This window comes from Bidens hawaiensis, unplaced genomic scaffold (assembly GCF_021521415.1).
Source record: "Bidens hawaiensis isolate Kalapana, Puna unplaced genomic scaffold, B.hawaiensis_p1.1 tig00021689_1, whole genome shotgun sequence".
Classification (NCBI taxonomy): domain Eukaryota; kingdom Viridiplantae; phylum Streptophyta; class Magnoliopsida; order Asterales; family Asteraceae; genus Bidens; species Bidens hawaiensis.
In genome coordinates this window covers 277,260-300,171 of record NW_027493373.1, presented here as the reverse complement: position 1 = coordinate 300,171, position 22,912 = coordinate 277,260, and the positions used below count along the sequence as shown (strand labels likewise).

The following is a 22,912-nucleotide window of genomic DNA, read 5'->3' as shown; positions in this document are numbered from 1 at the left end:
GTGATCAGGCCACGTGGACCAATTATGTGGTTGCGTCGCCAAGCCATGTCTTTTAATATATAGTTGTAATTACAAGTATAATAAATCCTTTTTATCTTATAGCAAAAATAGTTATAATAAAATTTTCTATTAGAGATATAGCAACGAAAAGTTGTCGCATCGTAGCTACAACTTTGCTAAAAATGGCGACGACATGTCGTCGGAAAAACTTGTGGGCGACACCATTTGGGGTATGTAGTGACGATTTGAGTCGTCGCCATATGTCTTATTTCTTGTAGTTCAAGTTCCATCAATGGTAGTCGGGTTTTGGTGTCTTAAATGCAAATTGAGTGTTGGTCATTGACTTTTCTGTTGATGCTTGTTGCCTCCCCTCAGCCGTTACATCATATTTCCAAGACAATTATAACTCATTTCCATCTAAACCAAATATATATTGAACATCGGTTAGCTCAATATATAATTTATACGACCACTACCATTGTTAATGAGAAGATTTGGTATCTAACACTATCATATAGTAAGGTGTGAAGAGATTATCGCTACCTTATTACCAAGAAGCTCATGAAACAAATATAGATGTACTGCCGCCTAAAGTAACATTTATTATACATGTTACAGTAATGTTTATTATATATGTTACAAAAAACAAATATTGACAAGTAACATTTATTATATCATATGTTATATAAAACAAATATTGATGTACCGCCGCCTAAAGTCTACACTCGAACAGCTTCCTCTGGTAGAAACTGGTATGGTTGGTCGGAGTTATCATTTTCGAGTTCTGGTAGCTCATTGGTATGCTTCTCCCTTTAGAAATTACAATTAAAGTTCCATATTGGCATTCTTGAGTATAGATGTGATCAAACAAAATAATAGAAATCGGTGTGACCAGACTTACGTTTTCGAATATATGACGAGACCGATTCCAACAAATAAGAACGACACATATAGCATAACCAGCTCACCTGCAACCATGATATTGTCCAGAGACATGTAAAAGGAACAAAGTTACCAACATTTGAATACACGAGTTTTTTCTTCTTTTTTTGTTACTTTTAATATCATGTTTATCTGTAGATATTATTCTAGTTATCAGTTATTTCAGTGTCAAACTTATGTGACCTGACTCGAACCAATCCCAATAAATTATTAGATCAACTTGATAGGCATCTTAAGACCAAAACATAATAACACTGGGTTGTGCCAACGATTACCTTTTGGTGATATAAAAACACGCGAATGATCATGGCCCACAAAACGGCTGTGAGTGACGAGAGACTGAATAGCGCGGATCCACTTGCCTGTAAAAACTCGATCACGAGCTTGTGAGATTTACAAATATCCTTTTAATACTCTTCTTACTATTTTATTTATATGGCACGGGAAACGAACCTGCAAAACAATCGGAGTCAAAGAACGGAACGCAAAGCCTGATATCCCGAAACCAACAAAGGCTAATATCTGAAACATGAAACCGAAGGCTAATCCATATGTACCATGTCTGGTTTTTCCAGTTTTACAACAATATACACAAAAGACTAAAACAATACATTGCAAAAATGAGATTTCACTTACAACTTCTGGAGACCAAGATATCGATTCGAGATTCTTCAACTCAAATATGACCCTAAGGATTGGGTTAACGAAAATTGACAAATTGTGTTCTTATTTATTCATAATTACATACATTGACGAAGAATCCTAGTACTAAGAAAAAGGATACATCTCAATTAAAAGCATAGGCATTCCAAATAAACCCAGGCATTCCAAATAAACCCATCATCGCTATTACTTCAACCCGGCCCCCCCTTTTCACACAATATTCCTGCATATTGAAACTGAAACATTAAGCCTAGAGGTGGCGAAACTATAGGCTAGGTGTGTTGGATAACGGGATCACAAGGTTTCATGTTAATATGGATCCTATTAGTGCTGGTCAAAATAGGTAGGGCCAACCTAAACCACTTTTGTCCCACCATGTTCGTCGTGGCACTATCTGACAAGACTCACAACATGAAAATAATCAGGTTTTTGGTTGACATATCTCAATGCAAAAAAATGAAAACAAACCTGGCCAACATTTCTCAAAGCAAAAAAACATGTCCCTGCAATCACTAGTCCATCACCGAGAACAGGATTGGAGCCACCTGAAACACCAAAACAGTAATCTCATCCGTGCATTTATCTTAACCGATCATTTTACTATGAACTAATTTGATTGTTACCTCCACCACCCACACCAGAATCGGAAAGTAGCACTAAACACAGCCCTGAAACACATAGAGCTGCCCCTACAAACTGCCATAAAGAATACTTTGTGCCCAGAAACAACTTAGTCAGAATTATGACCCAAACAACTGTCCAACATTCAAGTATTGCGACACTTGTAATTGACGAAAACTGGAATGCTTTATTAACTGCAGCCAGCCACAAACAATATCATTCACATATCCATTTAATCAACCAACATATTCAAGAATAGACACTATTCATCACTGTGGTTTTAGCAATAATACTAACCAAGATAAGTTCCATGCACAGCTACAAATGCCAAGAGGACATACCAATACCAACAAACCTGCAAAAATATTTAAAAATATTATGAAGGCTAACTGACACTCATCAAAGTTGATGATAGGTGAACAATAAATGAACCGAAAAGCGACGAAACTGAACCAAAATTAACCGAACTAACTGAAAATCGGTTATCGGTAATTATTTGTGTACCCTATATTTTCATATATTTCTAGCTTTTATATATTCATTTCATGTGTTTATACTCAGAAATATATTTATACTTTCATTTCATGTATTTTTAAGTAAATGTTTTAGCTCAAATTAGTTTTAGTGATTGGCCGAAATTAACCGAGCTGAATCAAAAACCGATTGGTTAATTTGGTCGAGACTATAAGACCCAATCCTATGGGGCGCGGTGGAGGCAATTTTTGGGGCGCCGAGGGCGATGAACACCGCCAAGGGGCGCATTTGGGGGTGGGCGCGGTGATGAAGGATCGTCAGAACGCCGGGCGCCTTTGGTAATTCTTGTGGGTCCTCTCTCTCTCCATCTATCTCATACACACATACATATGCACAAGAATTACCAAAGGCGCCCGGCGTTCTGACTTCTTGTGGGTCCTCTCTCTCTCCATCTATCTCATACACACATACATATGCATATATGTATAAATGGGCGCCCTCGGGGCATTAAACCATAGCGGGACATTATTGGTTGGGGCTTTAATGCCATGGTGTTTACGTGGCGCTGACGTGGCACTGCGGAGGGGCTTCGAAGCCCCCACCATAGAGAATGGTCTAATAACCAAACCATGCACACCCATTAGTCCATTACATGTGGCTTTTGACGGCCATACAAAAAGATGGTTCCATAGACCAAGGTTAAAGACAAAGCAGCTGAAAATGCAAGAGCAAAGGGGGCATGAACACCTACCAAAACAAATCAGATAAAACTCAATAATTAAGAACAAAATAATTAGAATCATAACATTGAAGGGAAACTATATATTATGCAACCTAGTTTAGCAGATAGAGATGCACAGAAGCTCATAAGGGCCAATGAAAAAGACGCTAATTGACCCAATAACACCACATACAACGCCCTCCTAAACCCTCTAAATGTTACACCAACACTGTTCATAGCCGGATTGATCATAACCATGCAGTTGGCCGAAATCAAATACTTTTTTTTTTGAAAAACTTTAATATGTGCCAAAACTTTAACAGTGTGACACACATATATTGATCTGATCTTGTAAGACTTTAGCACCGCTTCAGAAGAATAAGGCCACGCAATCATGTTTTAAGCAACAGATGGCAATGGTATAAGATGGGTTTCTCACTTTAGTTACCCAAAAGTAAGAAAAAAACGTTATGATACAAAAATATTCCCTCGTGAACATAGCGGCAATGATTTATGGAAAGATGTCAGAGAATGTTCATATGAGTGGTTAATATCCAAAACTAAACATGCTAAAAAGTAAAAACCATTCGTCTAGTTTTAGTCATAACTTCATGGTATTTTAAGCAATCAAATTCTGTCACTTGTTATAATAATGTCAATTTGTTGTTAATTTAAGAAAAAACTCAGGTCCAACCTTAAAACAAAGTCGTCTGCTAAGAATATATGTAATTATATATGGTCATCGGTTGAATTTGTGCATCCTTTGCAAGTAATTTTAGAATCATCGAAATGGTTACCTGACTATAATAAAAAAAGGAAAATGATCTCTCTATTATAATTGAATCATTTTATTTTCTATTAAAAAAATTAAATAATTCCAACTATATATAGTCAAACAATAGTAGTCCCACTCACGAAATATTTTATGTCGGTTCTACCTTTTAACATATATTTGATGGCGGTCTTACCTTTTTAATGTCCCAAGGCTATCTTGACTCACGTGTCTCAGAGTAAATTGGGTGGTGCCACGGTTAACACCAGACCTCCACAATAGATACATACCTCTCTACCACTAAGGTAACATCGTGAGACTATAATGACGTTTGGTTGTATCACTCCTGATTATTACTTTGATCAAACATCCCTTGAATTTCCTTGCACATTATTTTGCAGATTTATCTCTTCATTACAATTATAATTTTTAATATCTTTTATTATTTTATGTTTATCTTTTCATGTCTAGTATAAATAGGGTTATTATATTTATTGTTTAATTAGTTTTTAAATAAGTTTAATTTATAAGAACATTAGGTTTAAATGTTTTATCGTCTTTGATTAATCATGAGTCTCTTGAGCCATTGCTCGCTTCCGAAATTGCATCATATTACTTCTCATTCAATGTGGTGAGAGAATACGATAAATTCTGACTTGTATATATATGTCTCTAGTTATAGGAACTGAGAAACACGCAGACGATAGTGATAAGCAGTCACCTCAGAAGGTACTTTATTTTAAAACTAAAACCATTTCGATTCGACTGGATTGACATTTTCACTCCCTTCATATAACATCACTTATTGTGAGTTTATTGTAACTTGATACATTATCTATTTTGTGTTCTTACACTACTTAATTAGTTCACCAGCCCTCTGGAATCATAAATTCATAATCATACCTTACAAAACTTTTCATGCATGTGTTAATACACATTGTCCTGTCTTATGAATACCTTTGTGAGATATGTAACTTGAATAGCAAAAAACCTTTGAAATTTTGTAGATAACGTTCACGGACGTCGACCACGTTTACAGACACCAGATGTTCAGCGTAAGGGATGAACATCGAACACTGAACCGCAACCTACCAACCCGCTTATTAAACCTTTGTATCTAGCACTTATAGATCAAGACTATTAGTCCACTTTCTCCAATACTATATATATGACAAGCAACAAAACCACCAGTCATCCGCAACAACGCGTAAAAAAGTGGTTAAAAAAGACTGCATACGATCGCCTTCGCTTTTCTTTGTTCAAGTAATTTCTTTGATGCATCCTTAGATGGCGGCAATGAGCATGGTTCTTTAGCCTCATGACCTGTTTTCTCCTCCTCCGGGCCTCGGCTGCCGCCACTATGTCGCCTAATCTCTTACCTGAGCACACAACTGGAACTTTGTGAATTTTGTGAATATCTCCTACAACCTGTTTGTTATCACCAACTTTATTAGTATCATCATGCTCAATAAGTAGTTCTTCACAACTCACAAGGTTAGTTGTCGGCCAACCACCGCCATCTGGAGGGAAGCCATCGCTAACAGGGAAAAATTGTTGGCATTCACAAGACTCCTTTGGTTTATCATTTAGATTAAAAGAATTAACGCGGTGATGGTTCTCATTGTTATTTTGCGGTAGAGTAAAAAGCCAAGGGTACGGGAGTAAATACACTGGAGTCCCTGGCCCGTTGACTGTCAAGGAACTCGCTTCACAAGATGATGAATCGGGCTTACTGGCATGCGATGGTGAGATTGGGATATGAGATGGTAAGACTATTTGGGCTGGCGGGCCACACTGTAATTGGACCGAATTTGGCCATACGACTGGCACAAAAGACGGTTGGATACAATTGTAAAAAGGGGAGTTCGTAGAAGATGCGGATATGCTTGGTTCGTTCGTCGTGTTGGACTCTCTTCGGGTTTCCTTGGCTTCGTTAGTCACAATCTTCATCTATAGAGAATATTATATTAAACGAGTTATTATAAACAATTAAACGATTATGTAAAATCATTACATTCTCACCTGTGTTTTCAAACATTCGTTCTTCGCCTTCAATGAATCAAAATGCTTTGAAACCGTTTCCTTTTCCTATTCAAAGAAACAAACCATATTCGGTTTAGCTGGTATGTTGGATATATAAAAATGCAAGCAAAATATTATTTACAGAAAAGAAAAATCAATCCAAACCCTTTTCAAATTCTCATTCTCCCAAGATAGATCGACCGCCTTTCTTGATAGCTCCTCAAAAACCGCCTTGCAAATTTATCACAAAACCTCAGTAAACCGTGCTTGTGTCTTAGTATCTCAACATTTGACAAACACAAATCAAAATGAATTATACCTGTCTCCTACGGATTGTTTGTCTAGCTGACTCTCGGTTTGCCAGCACCCTGCGTATTTTACGGGCTTCCATTTCAGCCTGTTAAGTTTGAACATTAGCTTAAACTTACGAATCAGATACAGAACGGCAACTTATAAAAACATATGTGATATGTTTTGAATACCTCTGTTAAGTTATGTCTAGATTTTCTCCCACTTGTCACACAATTCGTGGGACAAACAGGATTCAATCTAAGGTCAGTGTTGTGTTCATCTTTGAACGACTTTGCAGTCAAGACAACCGGTTTCTCTGTCTTCTTTGCCGCCAAATTAGTCGCCACCTGCTCGTTAACAAGAAAAATCCACAAGTTGATTAATGATTCACTCGTTTATTATTCTGAAGTGACCCTTAAGGACACAAATTTGAAATCTAAATCCTAAACGCTTAAAATCATGTAACCAAAACACGTTACATTTGAATTAATGAACTCAAATTGCCCTACAAATAAAATCTTGTAACCAGAACAGAACACGACATGTGTAACCATGAATCAAATGGGTTGTAAACAGGTCGGGTGGGATGTAAAAGTTACCGATGTACTTTCAAGTTAACCAAACATATTCTATGCATACACAACAAAAGTAACACCAAAACTGGATCTATATATGCTGATAGTGACCTAACAAAGTATTAAAAATACTACTAGCATTATAAATTATTCTACCTTTATTTAACGAACCTCAAATATGTCTATAACCGTTAAATCACAAATTATATCTTCCTACTTTTCAACTACTTATAACATCCAAATTGCAAATAGAAACATCAACAATAAATTCACAGATATTATTGTTAACAATTAACAAAGTACCTTGTAAGAATTGCCGGAAGAGGAGTTCCGATCGTTGGAGTCGTCCTTAAGTCGTTCAGCAACCGACTGACTGCCACGAGAAACAGCCGGAACACTGGCTAATCCAGCCAAAGCCTCCGCGGCTTCCAACTCAATCTTCACCATGCGGTCATCCATAATAATAATAATGGGGTTGAGGGAAGATTATATGATGGTAGAGAAAGATGATAAAGTAATTGAAGGAGGTGCAAGTAGGCATTATAAGATGGCACATGTCCTGCCATGACGACGGGGAAGGTATGAGGTGGTGACACGTATCGGTGTAATCAGTGACGGATTTAGAATTTTTTTTTATCTGGTTCGCTATTTTAAGATGCTCTAAATATATAAGAACGCGTATAAAAAAATTGGGTCGGGTTGACAATTCGGATTGGTTTAACGGTTCGGGTCAAGTAAATGCTCCACTACGGTTCGAAAAACACCTGGTTCGCTAAAAAAGTCGCTATTAAATGCTCCACTACGGTTCGAAAAACACCTGGTTCGCTTGACCCGGTACTCGATTAAATAAATCCGTCCCTGGGTGTAATACAGGCCACGTTAGTATAGGTGGTAGGCGACTGGGTAACGGATGCAGCAGAGACACGTGGGCCAGACAAGTGGCCTATCTTATTATTCTTATGTTATGTTATATGTACAATACAGCAGCCACCTTCTTTCCTTCATACCGAGGTTTGTGTTGTGTTGTCACACACCGATACTTTTAAACTATCATATCTTCTCTGTCTTTGCCAATATATGACACTTTTTTTATTACTATTATTTTTTATGTGATCTAGTAAGAGTGTAGTGTTAATGTTTTGGACATGGGATCGGTTACACTAGGATTAATCGATAATAAGTTAATTATTGGTTGTTTTGCCATTAGGAGTTCATATATTTATCTTTTTATTTTCTGGACGTAAACTTTCTTTACCATTGTTACTCACTTAAGCACATCTAGCTGTGAAGTTCTTCTTTTATTCATGATTATTGCCTCTAGAACGAGTTGACTATATTTTAGGCATGACATTCCTTATGACTTAATATCTCTTGTGTACAAAACAACTCTTGTGTACAAAACAATACTACGTAGGATTTGCCTAATGTGTCACAAATTAACACCCTAGTGACTCATCATCCCGAATGAGGTTTGCCCCCACCATTATAAACAAAACATGAGTTGCTATAATGCTCTTTGTAACATTTGGAGTATTAAAATCAACCAATATTGTTCCCTTATTTTGCCAATACTATATGGTCACAAATTCTTTTTATTACCGAATGGAACTTCACAGGAAATCACTCATCTATATATTTCTCTAACTCGGGCACATCCCCAGTTATTCCGCTCAAAATGCATTGGTGAAATTTGAGGTGATATCTTTCTTATGGTATAACATCTCTCTTGTGCACCAAACAAAATTATGCATCGATGACATATAAGGCAAATCATGCATCATTCAATGACATAATAGGCAAAACAAGTTTGAGATTTAGACACGTGAGTAGATTGCATGTTAAGGATGTGTGAGTGTCTGATCAATGATAGACCAAAAAGAAAGAGCGGGACGTGCTAGTGGTATTAAGGGGCTGTTTGTTTACATCTGAATGAAACCATTCAGATGTAAACATCTGATTCATTCAGACTTCAGATGTTTGGTTCTAAATAGAAAAAGATCTGAATGGTTAAAATTATGTCTGAATCATTCAGACTTGTTGTTGTTGCTGAATGGGACAGAGGTTCATTCAGATCTGACTCATTCAGATCTGAATGAACCAAACAGCCCCTAAGTTTATATAATAACAAAATGAGCAAATGCAAGACAATAACGAGCTTTTGAGTCAGGTGGAACCATCGAATGAGTCAGATCTGAATGAACCAAACAGCCCCTAAGTTTATATAATAACAAAATGAGCAAATGCAAGACAATAACGAGCTTTTGAGTCAGGTGGAACCATCGAAGGAGTTATTCGAAGATGTGTTGTGTGGTGAATACACCGTCAGAGTGATCATGTGTAGAGTACGTAGAGGTAGTAGAAATGGTTATGAGTAAATGGATTCGACTCCATTCGAGTCAATGGAGGAAAATTAGCTAAATGTGTTGCAAGTCAAGAATCATAGCATGTTGAGGAGCGGCGGTAGCTTTGGTAGCATCTTGGTAGGGTGACTGTGACGGGTGAATCATGGCTTGTGGAAACAAGGAAGGATGATGCTTGACAATGTGTAAACCAAGAAGCAGAGACATACATAAGGTATCCTAGACCATACATGCAAGGAAGCATATGTCACACCTTCAAATTTCGACCAGTGGGTTTTATAGTGAGACACGTAACATACAAGGATCTACCTATGTGTCATATTGAACAACCATTTAACAATAAAAAGTTATCATTTAATATATTACTCATTAATAATGAGAAGATACAGTTACAATATCGTTTTCGTTTGCTGAAGCGTAAAACAAGTATAAGTTACAATACACAAGTGCACAACTAGGCAACCAGACATAAAAATTCATGAAAACCCTAAGCCATGCTTAAATTCTTGATGAAATTCATGCAACTGTGATTCATCCTAACTTCTGATGTGCATGACCTAAGAAAAACATGCTAAAAAGTGTCAATACAATGGTGAGTTCACAAGTTTATAGATAAAAACAAAGTTCTTTCAACGCGCAGATAATGTAAACAAAGTTTTATCACTAGTTAAGTACTCTAGATATCATGATACAATAATGTGGGGTTCCATTGTGACCGAAGCTATCATGTGTTTATTTGTGTGCCTCCCGCCAAGTCTTACTAGAACTTGGCAATGTGTGTATGTCAATGTAACACCTGTTCGACCTCGAGTCGAGTTAGCGCGACTAACGCGGGCGAGACATTAATTTAAACACTTAGGCATAATTATAAATGGTCAAATGTAAACAAATGGAAAGTTGGTTGATATTGGAGAATATGAAAAGCTTTAAAAGTTTGTTGGTATTTACTCAAATTCAGTATTTAATCGAAAATAAATATGTTATGAATATTAATTATTTATTAATTAAGAATAAATTAAGCAATAAAGGTTATAAATTATAATTATATTTTGGTTAAAATACGTATTTGAAATCATTAATACTGGAATTCGGTAATAATGCAGGAACATATTTTAGGCATAAAAATGCTTTAATTTTATACTTATTTAATCGTGATTAATGATGTCATTAATATTAAGCAAAAATCATATCGCACCCCATCTTAGGCCTAGGCGTGTGACCCATACTTGGTACCATTTTTGTAAATAAATCAGAGTTATGGTTTTTTAGAGGAAATTTAGCGTGGATATAATATTAACACACACACACACACACATATATTCAAAACACGGGATTCAAAAAATACCCGTTAAAGTTTACAAAAGATTTCTTGTTCGTTAAACCACCATTTACATATATTTATCAAAAATATTATTTGAGGTATCAGATCGCCTAATGACTACTTCGTTCCCAAGCACCAACCCTTCATTACCTGTAAAACAGTTTAAAAATACGTCAGTAACACATGCTGGTGAATAAGCTGACGCAAAAATATTTTATTTACTTAATTATCCCTCGAGACATAACTTGGGTCTCGGCCCATCGTGGCTTAGGTATAATCAAGTTAAAAACTAAATCACAATTATAAACTTAAGCTCAACTCAAAACCACTCAGCAAACACACCGACGTTCGAGATTACTTAGCTACCATCAGGTATACACATGATTATCCTCTCTCAGACATAACTTAGGTCCGGCCCGTCATGGCGGAGGCATAACCAGGTGTGGTGCGGTGTGTCCATTGTCTAACCACATATGTAAGGAACCAGACAAACGTACATGACAGCCTGAAGGCCAATGATTACTTTTGTTCATAAGGTTTTAGAGATACGTAATCTCATGTAATCAATTCAATTTGACTCGATTAAACTTGGTTATAAAAGTTTGAGGCGTATTCATCTATTTTCTTAATCTGCTTTACTTCACTGATTGTGTTCGTCTTTCTCGTTATCTCGGACCTATAGTACGAGTATAACCATTTGTTATTACTAGATCAACGATCTAGCTTAAGATCTTTTGTCTTTTTCGTATAATCTTTACCTCGATTATATTTTCTTTTCGAATCTTAGTTCAAATCATTTTTCGTTATTAAGTACGTTCAAACTTTTAGTTCGACTATTTATCTTTCTAAATACTACGTTTCTTTTTTCGAAGAAACGTATACTTTATTTATTTTATTTATTTAAGAAACTTAAATAATATATTTATTTAATAACAAAGAATTATTTTATCTCAATATCTTATATTTATATTTTTCTTTGTTTACAATTTCGAAGTATCGAGTATACCCTTGACTATGGTCTAAGTCATAATAATATTTTATTTGGACAAAACCCCTACCTTAATTGGCTTAGTAGTCCTAGACTCTCGGGCAACACTTCCAGGCCCGCACGTTTATCGAGGTATAAGCTTCTTTGGCACGCAAATGGAGGCGACGTATGGTGGTCGCCGGGTTGCGCACGTACTTCGAGGTGGAGCGTCGGTTCACCTTTTGATGGCACACACTTCAAGGAATCATCAGATTTGGGCATGTTTTCAAGGTGGAGGTCGTCGGGCCGTGGCACGGATTACGAGGTAGTGAGAGAGTGATTTCTAGATAGAGATGATTTGGGATGATAAAATGAGAGGGCTAGTCGCCCTATATATAGGGCTGATCAGTTCACCCATCGCGATACGCGATGGGTGTTGAAAAGATCCATCGCATATCGCGATGGATCAGGCGGCATATTTTTGAATATAATAAACCATCGCGGTACGCGATGGACCTTTGGTAGGCCATCGCGTATCGCGACTAGCCATGTCGCGTCACTAGTAGCCTGGCCACGTATGCCACGTGTCCTGACACGTGGTGTCACGTGGCGTGACACGCGTCTTAGTTTATCAGACCACGTCATTGCAATACACGATGACGTTGTGTCTTGGGGGATCACGTATCGCGACATCGCCCATTTCTGGGAGTTTGTGACATACCCATCGCGATATGCGGTGGGTTGTCTTTTGATCCATCGCGTATCGCAATGGGTTAGGAAAATTAGAATTTCCATTTTTGATCATTTACTTTGAATACTAGGCATTTCTTGATCTCGCTTCCACTTTCCAAAAACATTAAGGCGGATCGCGGCGATGCGAGCGTGCGAAGTACGAAGTGCAAAGTGCTCCATCAAAGCGCCACATTGCGCCCATCGCACGAGCCCGTGGCCATTCTCATGCGTGTCGGGTGCTTCGCACATTCGCTAGGACCACTGGTGCATGCATAGCATAAAAGAATATTACTATGGAAACTCTTCTCCTTTTAAAGAGCTTCCAAAAGTTTCACACTTTCCTTGTGGGATGAAATTTGTCCACCTTATTTATACTCATGTGAAGGAGTTTCATTTTCTTCCTTCTTTCCATTAGGACAGAATTCTTTTAACTGTATAATCTATATATCATATTTATTATTAAAATATTTTCGGTCCTTCTATTTGAAAATTGACATTTTTAACCCAAATAAAAATATAGTATATTTTTTGAGATGTTACATCATCCCCACCTTGGAATGGGTCTCGTCCTCGAGATTCGTTAAAATAGGTGCGAGTATTTCTTTCTCATCTTAGATTTCAATTCCCAAGTAAATTCTGGTCCCCTTCCATAAGGCCCCGACCTTGGTGCCCTACTTTTACGTTAGATTTACTCATAAACACAGTTCTAAATATCAGAGTTAATTAAAACTTTCGCGGAATAATAAAACTTCGTTCATTTATTACAAACATTCAGCTTGTCCTTGAAAACATAACATAAAATATCTTATTTAACATCATGACAAATCTTTCTGTATATGCCAGCTTCTTCAGATCCTGCCATGTGTCTTCAATTAAGCGAGCTACCTCAGTCTATTAACATGCGTGCATACTAAAAGTCAGCTACGCTGAGTGAGTTCTAGTTAATACAGGTAACATACAATACATCCATATACTTACTTATATACGCATTCGAAGATACGTATAACATACTTAGCCTTTTACATTTCTTCATACTTTCATTCTTTCTTTCATACATACATATATACATACATTTCGTCCTATAACATTCGCAAATATTATTAGGATCTGTTCCCTACATTCGCAGATATTATTAGGGTCTTTTCCCTACATTCGCAGATATTATTAGGGTCTGTTCCCTTCGTTCGTAGATATTATTAGGTGTCGTTCCTATCATTCGCAGATTTATTAGGGTCTGTTCCCTACCTTCACTCTACCATACTTTCAAACTAACATTCATACAATTTCGTACATACCCTGCTTTATCGTTCGTACATACACAATTATATATGTTCTAACACTTACATTCCTTGGCGATACGTGCAATATCCGAAGATCATTCTCGCACCAACAAGCTTTCATTCATATTCACAATATAATATCTATCACATGTATCATCCATGCATACACTTACCACTCAAGGTAAGTGTATTAACTAATCACATTGAGTATGCACACAGCACCGAAAACATAACAAGGAAATGGGGCTAGAAACTCACCTGAACTCGGTTCCTCTTAGAGTTAATGGTAACTCCTTTCTTTAGCTGGGCATGGCTAACCGTATAACAATTACACGTATCACTTAACTATCGCTACCCATATCGTATTTCTAGTTTATTATAACCCTCAATGAACGGGGGTCAGGGGGGCAGCGCCCTTGGCAGCGGGGTTTTAGAGGCGGCAGCCCCTAGCGGGGTCCAAGGGGCAGAGCCCTTAGCTGGGGTTAAGCTGCCTGGTCAGCTTGGAAATATTTTATTTCCATAAAGGGTTCTTAGAAAAATTTTCATTAACATTTCTTAAATGATTATCTTATTCGTTACTCATTTACCTTTAAATGTACCTTTGTTTAATTCATAAAGTTCGAGGGCTTCTTTTAATTAATCTATTTTATTCTAAGTCCATGGACCTTTCTGTCGTTTTATCAAACTTCATTCGTTATCCAGTTCCTTAACGAATGGGGCTCATTCGTTGCTTCTTAATGAATGGGGCTCATTCCTTAATTTTTAACGAGTGTGTTCATTCATAATGAATGGACTCATTCGTTACTTCATGACGAATGACCACCTATGACTAATGGACCTTCATGACGAATGAACTTTTATAATGAATGAACCTTATAACGAAAGAACTCTTATAACGAATGAACCTTTATAACGAATGAACCTTCATAGCGAATGGACCTTCATAACGGATGTGGGTTCATTCGTCATTTCTCTGTAACGAATGACATAACGAATGGCTTAACGAATGGGGTTCATTTGTTATTCTTCCCTAACGAATGAGCATCGCGCGCCTAGGGTTAGGGCACAGAATGTCAGATCATTCCCTGACATCCTTACCTCGTACGACGCCTTTCCGGTGTCGTCGTGCCGGAAAAATGGGTGGTGTCCGGAAAAACGTGTTTCTACACCGTTTTTCGTCCTGATCGTTCTGGATCCAAGCTAGGGTGACCCCTAAGCTCGTCATTCGATTTGCTTATACCCAATTTCATCCGAACTTCATGACTTTAACGGTTGTGGGTGTCGGTTCATCGGTTTGCGACTAGATATAGTGGGTTCAGATCCATACAAGGTCATACTATTCGTACCTCGGATAAATGCTTGGTTTTCCTTCTTGGTTTCGGTTAGAGAAAAAGAGAAAGATGAGAGAGAGCTCATGTGTGTGTTTTGGGTGGTGTAAGAAATGAGTGGAAATGAATGGATTAATGAATAATTATGGTTTATATATTTGGTCCATGGGCTTATGCCCATGGTCTTTCGTCCTTCCTAATTAATCCAAGTCCATTACCCACATTTAGGTGCTGTTGGTTTTTCCTCAAAAGCTCTTCCTGACCACTTTTGTCTGCGTCGCGCAGACCACGTGCAGACATTGTGGTCTGCAGTGTGTTTGTTTTCCCGAAGGCATTTCATTAAAAAAACCTCTTCGCGCCCTCTTCTCCTAGAAGTGTTGGTATTGTTACTTCTCACCTCTTCTACCCGATTTCTAATTCCACCGCTCTTCTTCATCAGAGACTCCCAAACCCTAATCTTCTCCTCCTCTCCATTGCCGCTCAACTCCTCCACCACTGCAACCCCGCCGGCGGCCTCCACACCCCCGCCGCTCCACTGATCCGCGCCGCCACCGCTCCAGGGTCGTCGCCGCTCCGCCGTTTTAGTCATCCACCACCGCCGCTCCACTCCTCCACTCCTCCACCGCCGGCATCTCTTCTCTCTGTCCAGGTTTGATACTCCTCCACCACCACCACCATTGCTATAATCTAATTACATTTTGTTTTAATTTCATAAGTGTGTTAGATTGTTAATGTTTAGATTGTTAGATTTTGTTAGTTTTGTTGGATTTTGTTAGATTGTTAAAGTTTTAGATTGTTAGTTTTTTGTTAATTTTGTTAATTGTTAAAGGTTTTTGTTAATTGTGTTAGATTTTGATTAGTTTGTAGAAAGTTTAGGTTTGTTGAATATTGTTACTACTTTTTGTTGAATAAAGTTTGTAGTGTTTTGTTAATTGTTAAAGGTTTTTGTTAGTTTTGTTAGATTGTTATTAGTTTGTAGAAAGTTTAGGTTTGTTGAATATTGTTATTAGTAGTTGTTGAATAAAGTTTGTAGTTTTTGTTAATTGTTAAAGGTTTTTGTTAGTTTGGTTAGATTGTTATTAGTTTGTAGAAAGTTTAGGTTTGTAGAATATTGCTATGAGTTTGTTGTTGAATAAAGTTTGTAGTTTTTTGTTAATTGTTAAAGGTTTTTTTTAGTTTTGCTAGATTGTTAGTAGTTTGTAGAAAGTTTAGGTTTGTAGAATATTGTTATGAGTTTGTTGTTGAATAAAGTTTGTAGAAAGTTTAGGTTCGATGAATTGTTGTTTTAATAGAATTGTTGTTTCTTGTTAGTTGATCATAAAAATGGGAGAGAAACAACAATGGTCGAATGAGCAAATAAAATGTTTATTAGAAACTTGCATTGAAAAGATAAACACCATGGGTAAAGCGTTGAGTTTACACAAAGACTCGTGGGCTAAGGTAATAAGTGTTCTTAAGGAAAAGTTTGGGTTGGATTTGTCTCAAAAACAAGTGAAAAACGCCTATGATAATCTTAAAGCCAAATATATAGGATGGATGTATTTGAAAAACAAAACCGGCAACATCTACAACCCTCAAACAAATACCTTTACCTTAACGAACAAAGAATGGGAAGAATTTAAGAAGGTATGTTCATATATTTTTATTTTTTAACATCTATCTCTACCTTAAGGTCCACCCCTAGTTAATTTTTTAACATCTACCATTAATCTTTTAGGGGCATGTGAAAGCTGCATCCTTCAAAACAACTCCATTAGCATTTTCGGAACTTTGTGCACAACTGTTTGGTGATAATATTGCCACAGGTAATCGCAAGTGGACCCCAGCCCAAACATCAGTGGTTGGATCATCCTCTTGTCATCGGCTCCAATCGGTCCAACCATTGATGATTATGGACAACATTTTTGCCGACACAGAAGATGATGCCGACACTACTCCTACTACTGGGACTGCTACCGATCCTATTACCGAGCCTACTACTGAGCATACTCCCGAGCCTACTCCCAAAAGGGCTAAAACCTCAAAATCATCATCATCTGTCACTCTTGAGGACTTATCACTTGACATGTAAAATGCTTTGCGACATTTGACTAGAGAAAACCCCCCCAAAAAAACACCCAACAGTTACAACAGTTATTGAATGTTCTGAGAAGTTAAATTTGGTTGGGTTAGAGCAGAGAGACCCTCTATATTTGGTTGCTTTTCATATTTTTGGAATGTCCTCGGACATGAGAGAGGCGTGGATGGCATGGCCAAATGTTCCCAATGTGTTAAAAGGGTGGATCGAGATGACGGCTAAAAATTTAGGACTTATGAAGTAGTGAAGAACATGGGTTTTGTTGAAAACATTATATGCTTTTGCTGTATGTTTTTTTTGTTTTGTTGAAAACAAATTTGTTTTTAGTTATGTTGAAAACATTCTATGCTTTTTAGTTATGTTGAACACATTGTATGTTATTTTATGGCTATATATGTGACATGGTTGTTTATGCTTTATGATAATGGTTGCTTTGTTATGGCTATGTGACATGGTTGTTTATGTTTTATTAACAGGTTTTTAATGAATAATGATGATAAAATACTTCTGGTAGTTGTTATGTACTTGTATATCCGTTTTTTTTGGAAGAGGGGTTTGAAACAAAACAAGACAATGATTCGGCAATGACGGGACATAAATACACGTTAGAGTTATTGCAAGGAAATCCCAAACAATGCATTGAATTGTTACGCATGTCCCGTGAATCATTTGTCCGACTATGTGCACATTTTAGAACAAATTATTTGTTAAAGGATAGTAAACATGTTTCGGTTGAGGAAAAGATGGCTATGTTTTTTATGATAATTGGCCATAACCAACTTTCCGTGGTTATCAAGCGTAGATTTCAACACTCAAAGCAAACAATTCATAAATTCTTTCATGAAGTGTTGGATAAAATGATGTTTTTCACCAAAGATATGATAGTACCAACTTCTTTCAATCCGAATCCAAACATTCCGGGACATACCAAGAGGCTACGAAAGATTTTTAAAGGAGCGGTTGGTGCACTAGATGGGACCTTGATACATGTTGTTGTTTCTACTAGGCAACAAGATTTATATAGAGGAAGGGGAAAGGGTGATTGTTATCAAAACGTATTAGCAATTTGTGATTTTAACATGATTTTCACTTTTTTTGTGGCCGGATGAGAAGGGGTAGCACATGATTCTAGAATATTATCAGAGGCATTATCAGATCCACACGCGCCATTCCGATTTCCACCATCAGGTATTTTTATTGTTTTTTAATTATTTCTATGTTAGTTTAATATTGTAACTAATTGTTAATATTTACATAGAAATACTATCTTTGCGACGCCGCGTACGCACACATACGAGGATTTATGGCTCCATATCGTAATGTGAGGTATTGGCTTGGAGATTTTCGACGGAGACGTGCGTTAACCAATAAAGAAAAATTTAATCATGCACATGCAAAACTTCGAAACGTCATTGAGCGTGCTTTTGGTGTCTTGAAAGCAAGATTCCCGATATTGAAGAGGATGACACCATTTCCATTGGAAACACAAAGGAACGTTACCGTTTCATGTTTCGCGCTACATAATTTTATTAGGAAACAGGGTTTGGACGATGAGTTGTTTACACAATACGATCAACCTTGCTGGGCAGTTAATGCAATGTACGGAATAAATGATTTAAAAAATGTTCGTGGTATTATGAATATTATTTCAGTGTTGTTGACTATTATTAAAATTTGGATGTTGAAGACCTTTTCTATTTATATTTCAGTTTATTTAAATTTCAGTTTACTTAAATTTCAACTTATTTTAGCAGTCTGTAGATGTTAAAAAACAAACAGTCTTCTTGTTGCAGACTACAGAGTTTTGGTCCACCTCTTCTGCTAAAGATGTTGGCAGATATGGTCCGCAGACGGCAGACATTTTACCTCTGAAAAAACAAACAACACCTTATTTAACCCAACACAAGCCCAACTCATAATAACTAATATTATTATTTTATTAATCGAAATAGGAAAAGGGTTGTTACAAATCTTCCATCCTTAAAGAGGTTTCATCCCCGAAACCTAATTATTACTTAAACAATCCCGGGTAAAACTTGCGCATCACTTCTTCAACTTCCCAAGTGGCATATGATCCTTTACGGTGGTTCCATATCACCTTCACCAAAGGGATAACTTTATGACGAAGCTGCTTTTCTTTGCGGTCAACGATCTCTACAGGCTGTTCAATGTAGTTTAACTGGTCATCAACCTCGATGTCTACTAATGGCACATGAGACATGTCATCAGCTAGACATATTCTCAGATGAGAAACATGAAAAGTAGAATGAATTTCTTCCAACTCTTCGAGTAAACCTAGCTTGTAAGCCACCTCACCTACTCGATCTAAAATATTGAATGGTCTGATGTATCTTGGACTCAACTTTCCCCTCTTCCTAAAACGTATGATTCCCTTCCAAGGAGAGACCTTTATGTAAAATCACGTAAATTTCGGGCCAAAAATGTCAATTTTTCAAAGTCAAGTGACCAATTCTGCCAATTTCTAAACTCCAGGGACCAAATTATAAATTCTGTTTTCTTGACCCTTTGCGCTAAGCGACAGGTCAAGAAAGACACCCATCGCGTACCGCGATGGGGTGTCTGACACCCAGTGACACGTGTTCCACGTGGCACACACGGTGGCAGCGTCTGCCGCCACGTGGCTCGGCGCGTGCCACGTGTAGCCACGTGGCAAGTCTAGGGGTGTGACTGGCTATGCCTACGTCGCGGTACGCGACGGACAAGACAGGGGACCCATCGCGTACCGCGATGGGACCCAAAATCAGCCCTATAAATAGCGGCCATGGGTTTTTCCCAAACTCACACCAAGGTTTCACACACTTACTCTCTCTAGCTTTCTCTCACTAGCTCGAAGTTCGCGCCAACAATCCGTCTTGATAAACGTGCCACGAAACCTCATTTTCCGTGGCCGTCATCTCGATTTCCGTGCCACTCCCCGATATCCCGAACAAGAAAGAAGTACTGCCCGATGACCCGATAATTTCCTCGAAGTACGTGCCATTGGTGTCTCAAAAAACGTGCCAAGTGAGGAGAAGGAGTTGAAAAGAAAAGAGTATCGATTGAGCGGCGTCGAAGTGCTGCCCAAGTGACTAGGGTGTTTCCAAGTCAAGCAAGGTAGACATAATGCCCGACCAAAATAATATTAAAATATTATAAAGGCTTAATGCCTAAGTCGGAATTATACTCGATGAATAAAAAAAAGAAAATAAATAACAAAGAAAAGAAAGAAAAGAAAATAAATATATATATATATATATATATATATATATATATATGAGTATATATATATGTAAGTAAATAATAATTCTTTGTTATAGAATATATTATTTAAGTATTATGAATATGCTTAAATAATAAAATAAATACGTTTCTTAAAGAAGAAGAAACGTCGGGTTTTTAAATATAAACTAAAGATTTATAAAGATTACTTTATAACTAAAGGTTTTAAAGTAAAAGAAATAATGAACTAAAGGTTCATCGATATGATAAGACTAAAGGTCTTAAGCCGGATCGTGTATCCGACTAATGAATGTTATACTCATACTATAGGTGCGAGATAGCGAATGAAGGACTAACGGACGGTGTTGAAAGCCGATCACATTGAAAAGGTGAATACGCCCCACTTTTACAAACTTGTTTTTAAACAAACAAACGTGTTATGTGTAAAACTTTACATGAGGCTTCGTGTCTCTAAAAACATTATAAATAAGAGTATAAGCCAGCCCTCAGGCTATGGTATACGTTTGTCTGGATCCTTACATATGTGGAACGCGGTGGGCACATCGCACCACGCTTGGTCACGACCTCCAGCCACGATGGGCCGGACCTAAGTTACGTCCGAGTGGGGAATGGCCATGTGTATATTTATGTTACCTAAGTTATGTCATAAACGCTGTGGTGTTTCGCTGAGGTGACCTAGTGCAGAGACTCGAGTTTATGATGATTTTTTTAACTTGATTATTCCTAAGCCAAGATGGGCCGAGACTTAGGTAGTCTCGAGGGGTAATTAAGTAAAGAAAATATTTTAGCGTCAGCATATTCACCAGCATTCGTTGCTGACGTATTTTAATAACATTTTGCAGGTAATCAAGATTAGAGCTTGAAGGACGAAGAAGCTCTAGAATCCGATGGCTCGGATAATTTTGTGTAAATATTAAAACATGGTGGTTTTTGTAAATTATAAACAAGTAAATACTAAACGAGACTTTTGTTCGTCTTTTGTAATGTAAGTATTTTATATAATCGATCCATATGTTTTTATAAAGACTTCCGCTATAACCCGTTACTCTGATTTATTTACAAATATGGTACCAACTATGGATCACACTCCTAGGCCTAGAATGGGGTGTGACAGGTTGGTATCAGAGCCATCGATCTTAGCGAATTGGGTATCATAAAACAATACCCAAGCTTCGATTCAAGCGTAGGAAATATTTACTTGTTAATATGAATAGGGATAAGATTTGTTGGTAACCTTTTCTTTCCCTCTCCACAATCAAAACTACCCAAAAGATGTCTTATGAAGAATTAATGGAATATTATGACAAGGAAGTAAGAAGAGCAAAGAAATATTAAAAATTCCCACAAGGCATCATGAGCAAGGACTACTTTGAATCATTCTTCAACGAAGAACACAAACAAAACCCCAACCCAAGTCCAATCTACCACCTAGACAACACTCTACATGAAGTATACCAACCCCCAAGGCATTCAAGCTATCATACATCAAGCCTTCCAATGTATCAACCATCCGAAATACCGACGTATCATCCTACTAAGATTCCCACTTATCATCCATCCGGAGGTCCAACACATTTACTACCAAAACCTCATCTTTCATACACTTTCCTCTCCAATTTTCCAATCAAGGAGGAACCGAAATCTTCTTCATCCGACTGGATGCAATGCCACTCCGATCAACGAAGGTGGTATAATGGCACTTCAACTATGGATACTGCCAATTCTCACATCAACAAGGAAGGATCATCTAGCAAACCCAAGATGAGGGCGATTATGCCATACGAGAAGATTCACATGCCCGCAATGACCGAGGAGGAACTAGAAGAGAAACAAGAAGAGGAACCGGAAGAAGAAACCGACCCCGAGGAAGAATCAGAAGAGGAATCCGAGGAGGAGACAGATCCTGAGGAAGAAGAATTTCCCGACAACCCAAATGAAGTAACCACACCGGAGGAAGAACAAGACTCAGCTCCAAGCTATGGTTCTGTGGATCCATACATGAAATTTCTCCAGGAACTCAAGGGTAAGGCGTCATCAAGCTTCCCACCATACCAAGGTGAGATTCCATCCCTTGAAGAGCAAGCAAAAGAAATTCAAGAACAAAATGAGGCTGCCAATGCTTTCTTCAATTACCAATCTGATGAGACGACAACTCCATACCCTGATCCCAAGAACCACTACGACATTGTGATGATGGGTTACCGCGACCCACCTCCAAAATATGGGTATCCGACTGACATGCCTCAGTCCCAGGAGGAGCATTTGGATCGAACCTTGCACGAAACTGATGACCTTAGGAAAAAGATTGCTGTGGATGAGAAGAAAAATAAAAAGATGGGAGACAAGCTTCTTCGCAAATGCAACAAGCTCACCAAAGTTGTGAAGAAGTTTATGAAAGATTGAGAAAATGAAGATGGTGTGTTTAAGAGATGAAGTTATGTGTGTAATATAGTTTGTATGATATGTGTATCATATATAATAAGGATAGGATCTATAAGTTTGTCGTAACAATAATATACATATCAT

The 22,912-nt window shown here is 37.6% G+C and overlaps 1 protein-coding gene and 1 pseudogene across 2 annotated transcripts; both read right to left on the bottom strand.

Annotated features, from left to right (window-relative positions):
- Positions 1 to 719: 719 nt before the first annotated feature.
- Positions 720 to 3,705, bottom strand: LOC143564035 (uncharacterized; annotated as a pseudogene). The gene is made up of 10 exons (XR_013140775.1): positions 3,535 to 3,705; positions 3,353 to 3,447; positions 2,524 to 2,581; positions 2,229 to 2,420; positions 2,074 to 2,150; positions 1,691 to 1,828; positions 1,396 to 1,611; positions 1,196 to 1,304; positions 902 to 968; positions 720 to 810 (listed from the first exon to the last, which is right to left on the bottom strand). The product of XR_013140775.1 is annotated as an uncharacterized LOC143564035 (transcript).
- A 2,498-nt stretch (positions 3,706 to 6,203) lies between these two features.
- Positions 6,204 to 7,528, bottom strand: LOC143564033 (uncharacterized). Its single transcript, XM_077051430.1, has 5 exons — positions 7,385 to 7,528; positions 6,698 to 6,853; positions 6,535 to 6,612; positions 6,381 to 6,446; positions 6,204 to 6,281 (listed from the first exon to the last, which is right to left on the bottom strand). The coding sequence occupies exons 1-5, from the start codon at positions 7,526 to 7,528 to the stop codon at positions 6,204 to 6,206; spliced, it is 522 nt and encodes a 173-aa protein (XP_076907545.1).
- Between the last annotated feature and the right edge of the window lie 15,384 nt (positions 7,529 to 22,912).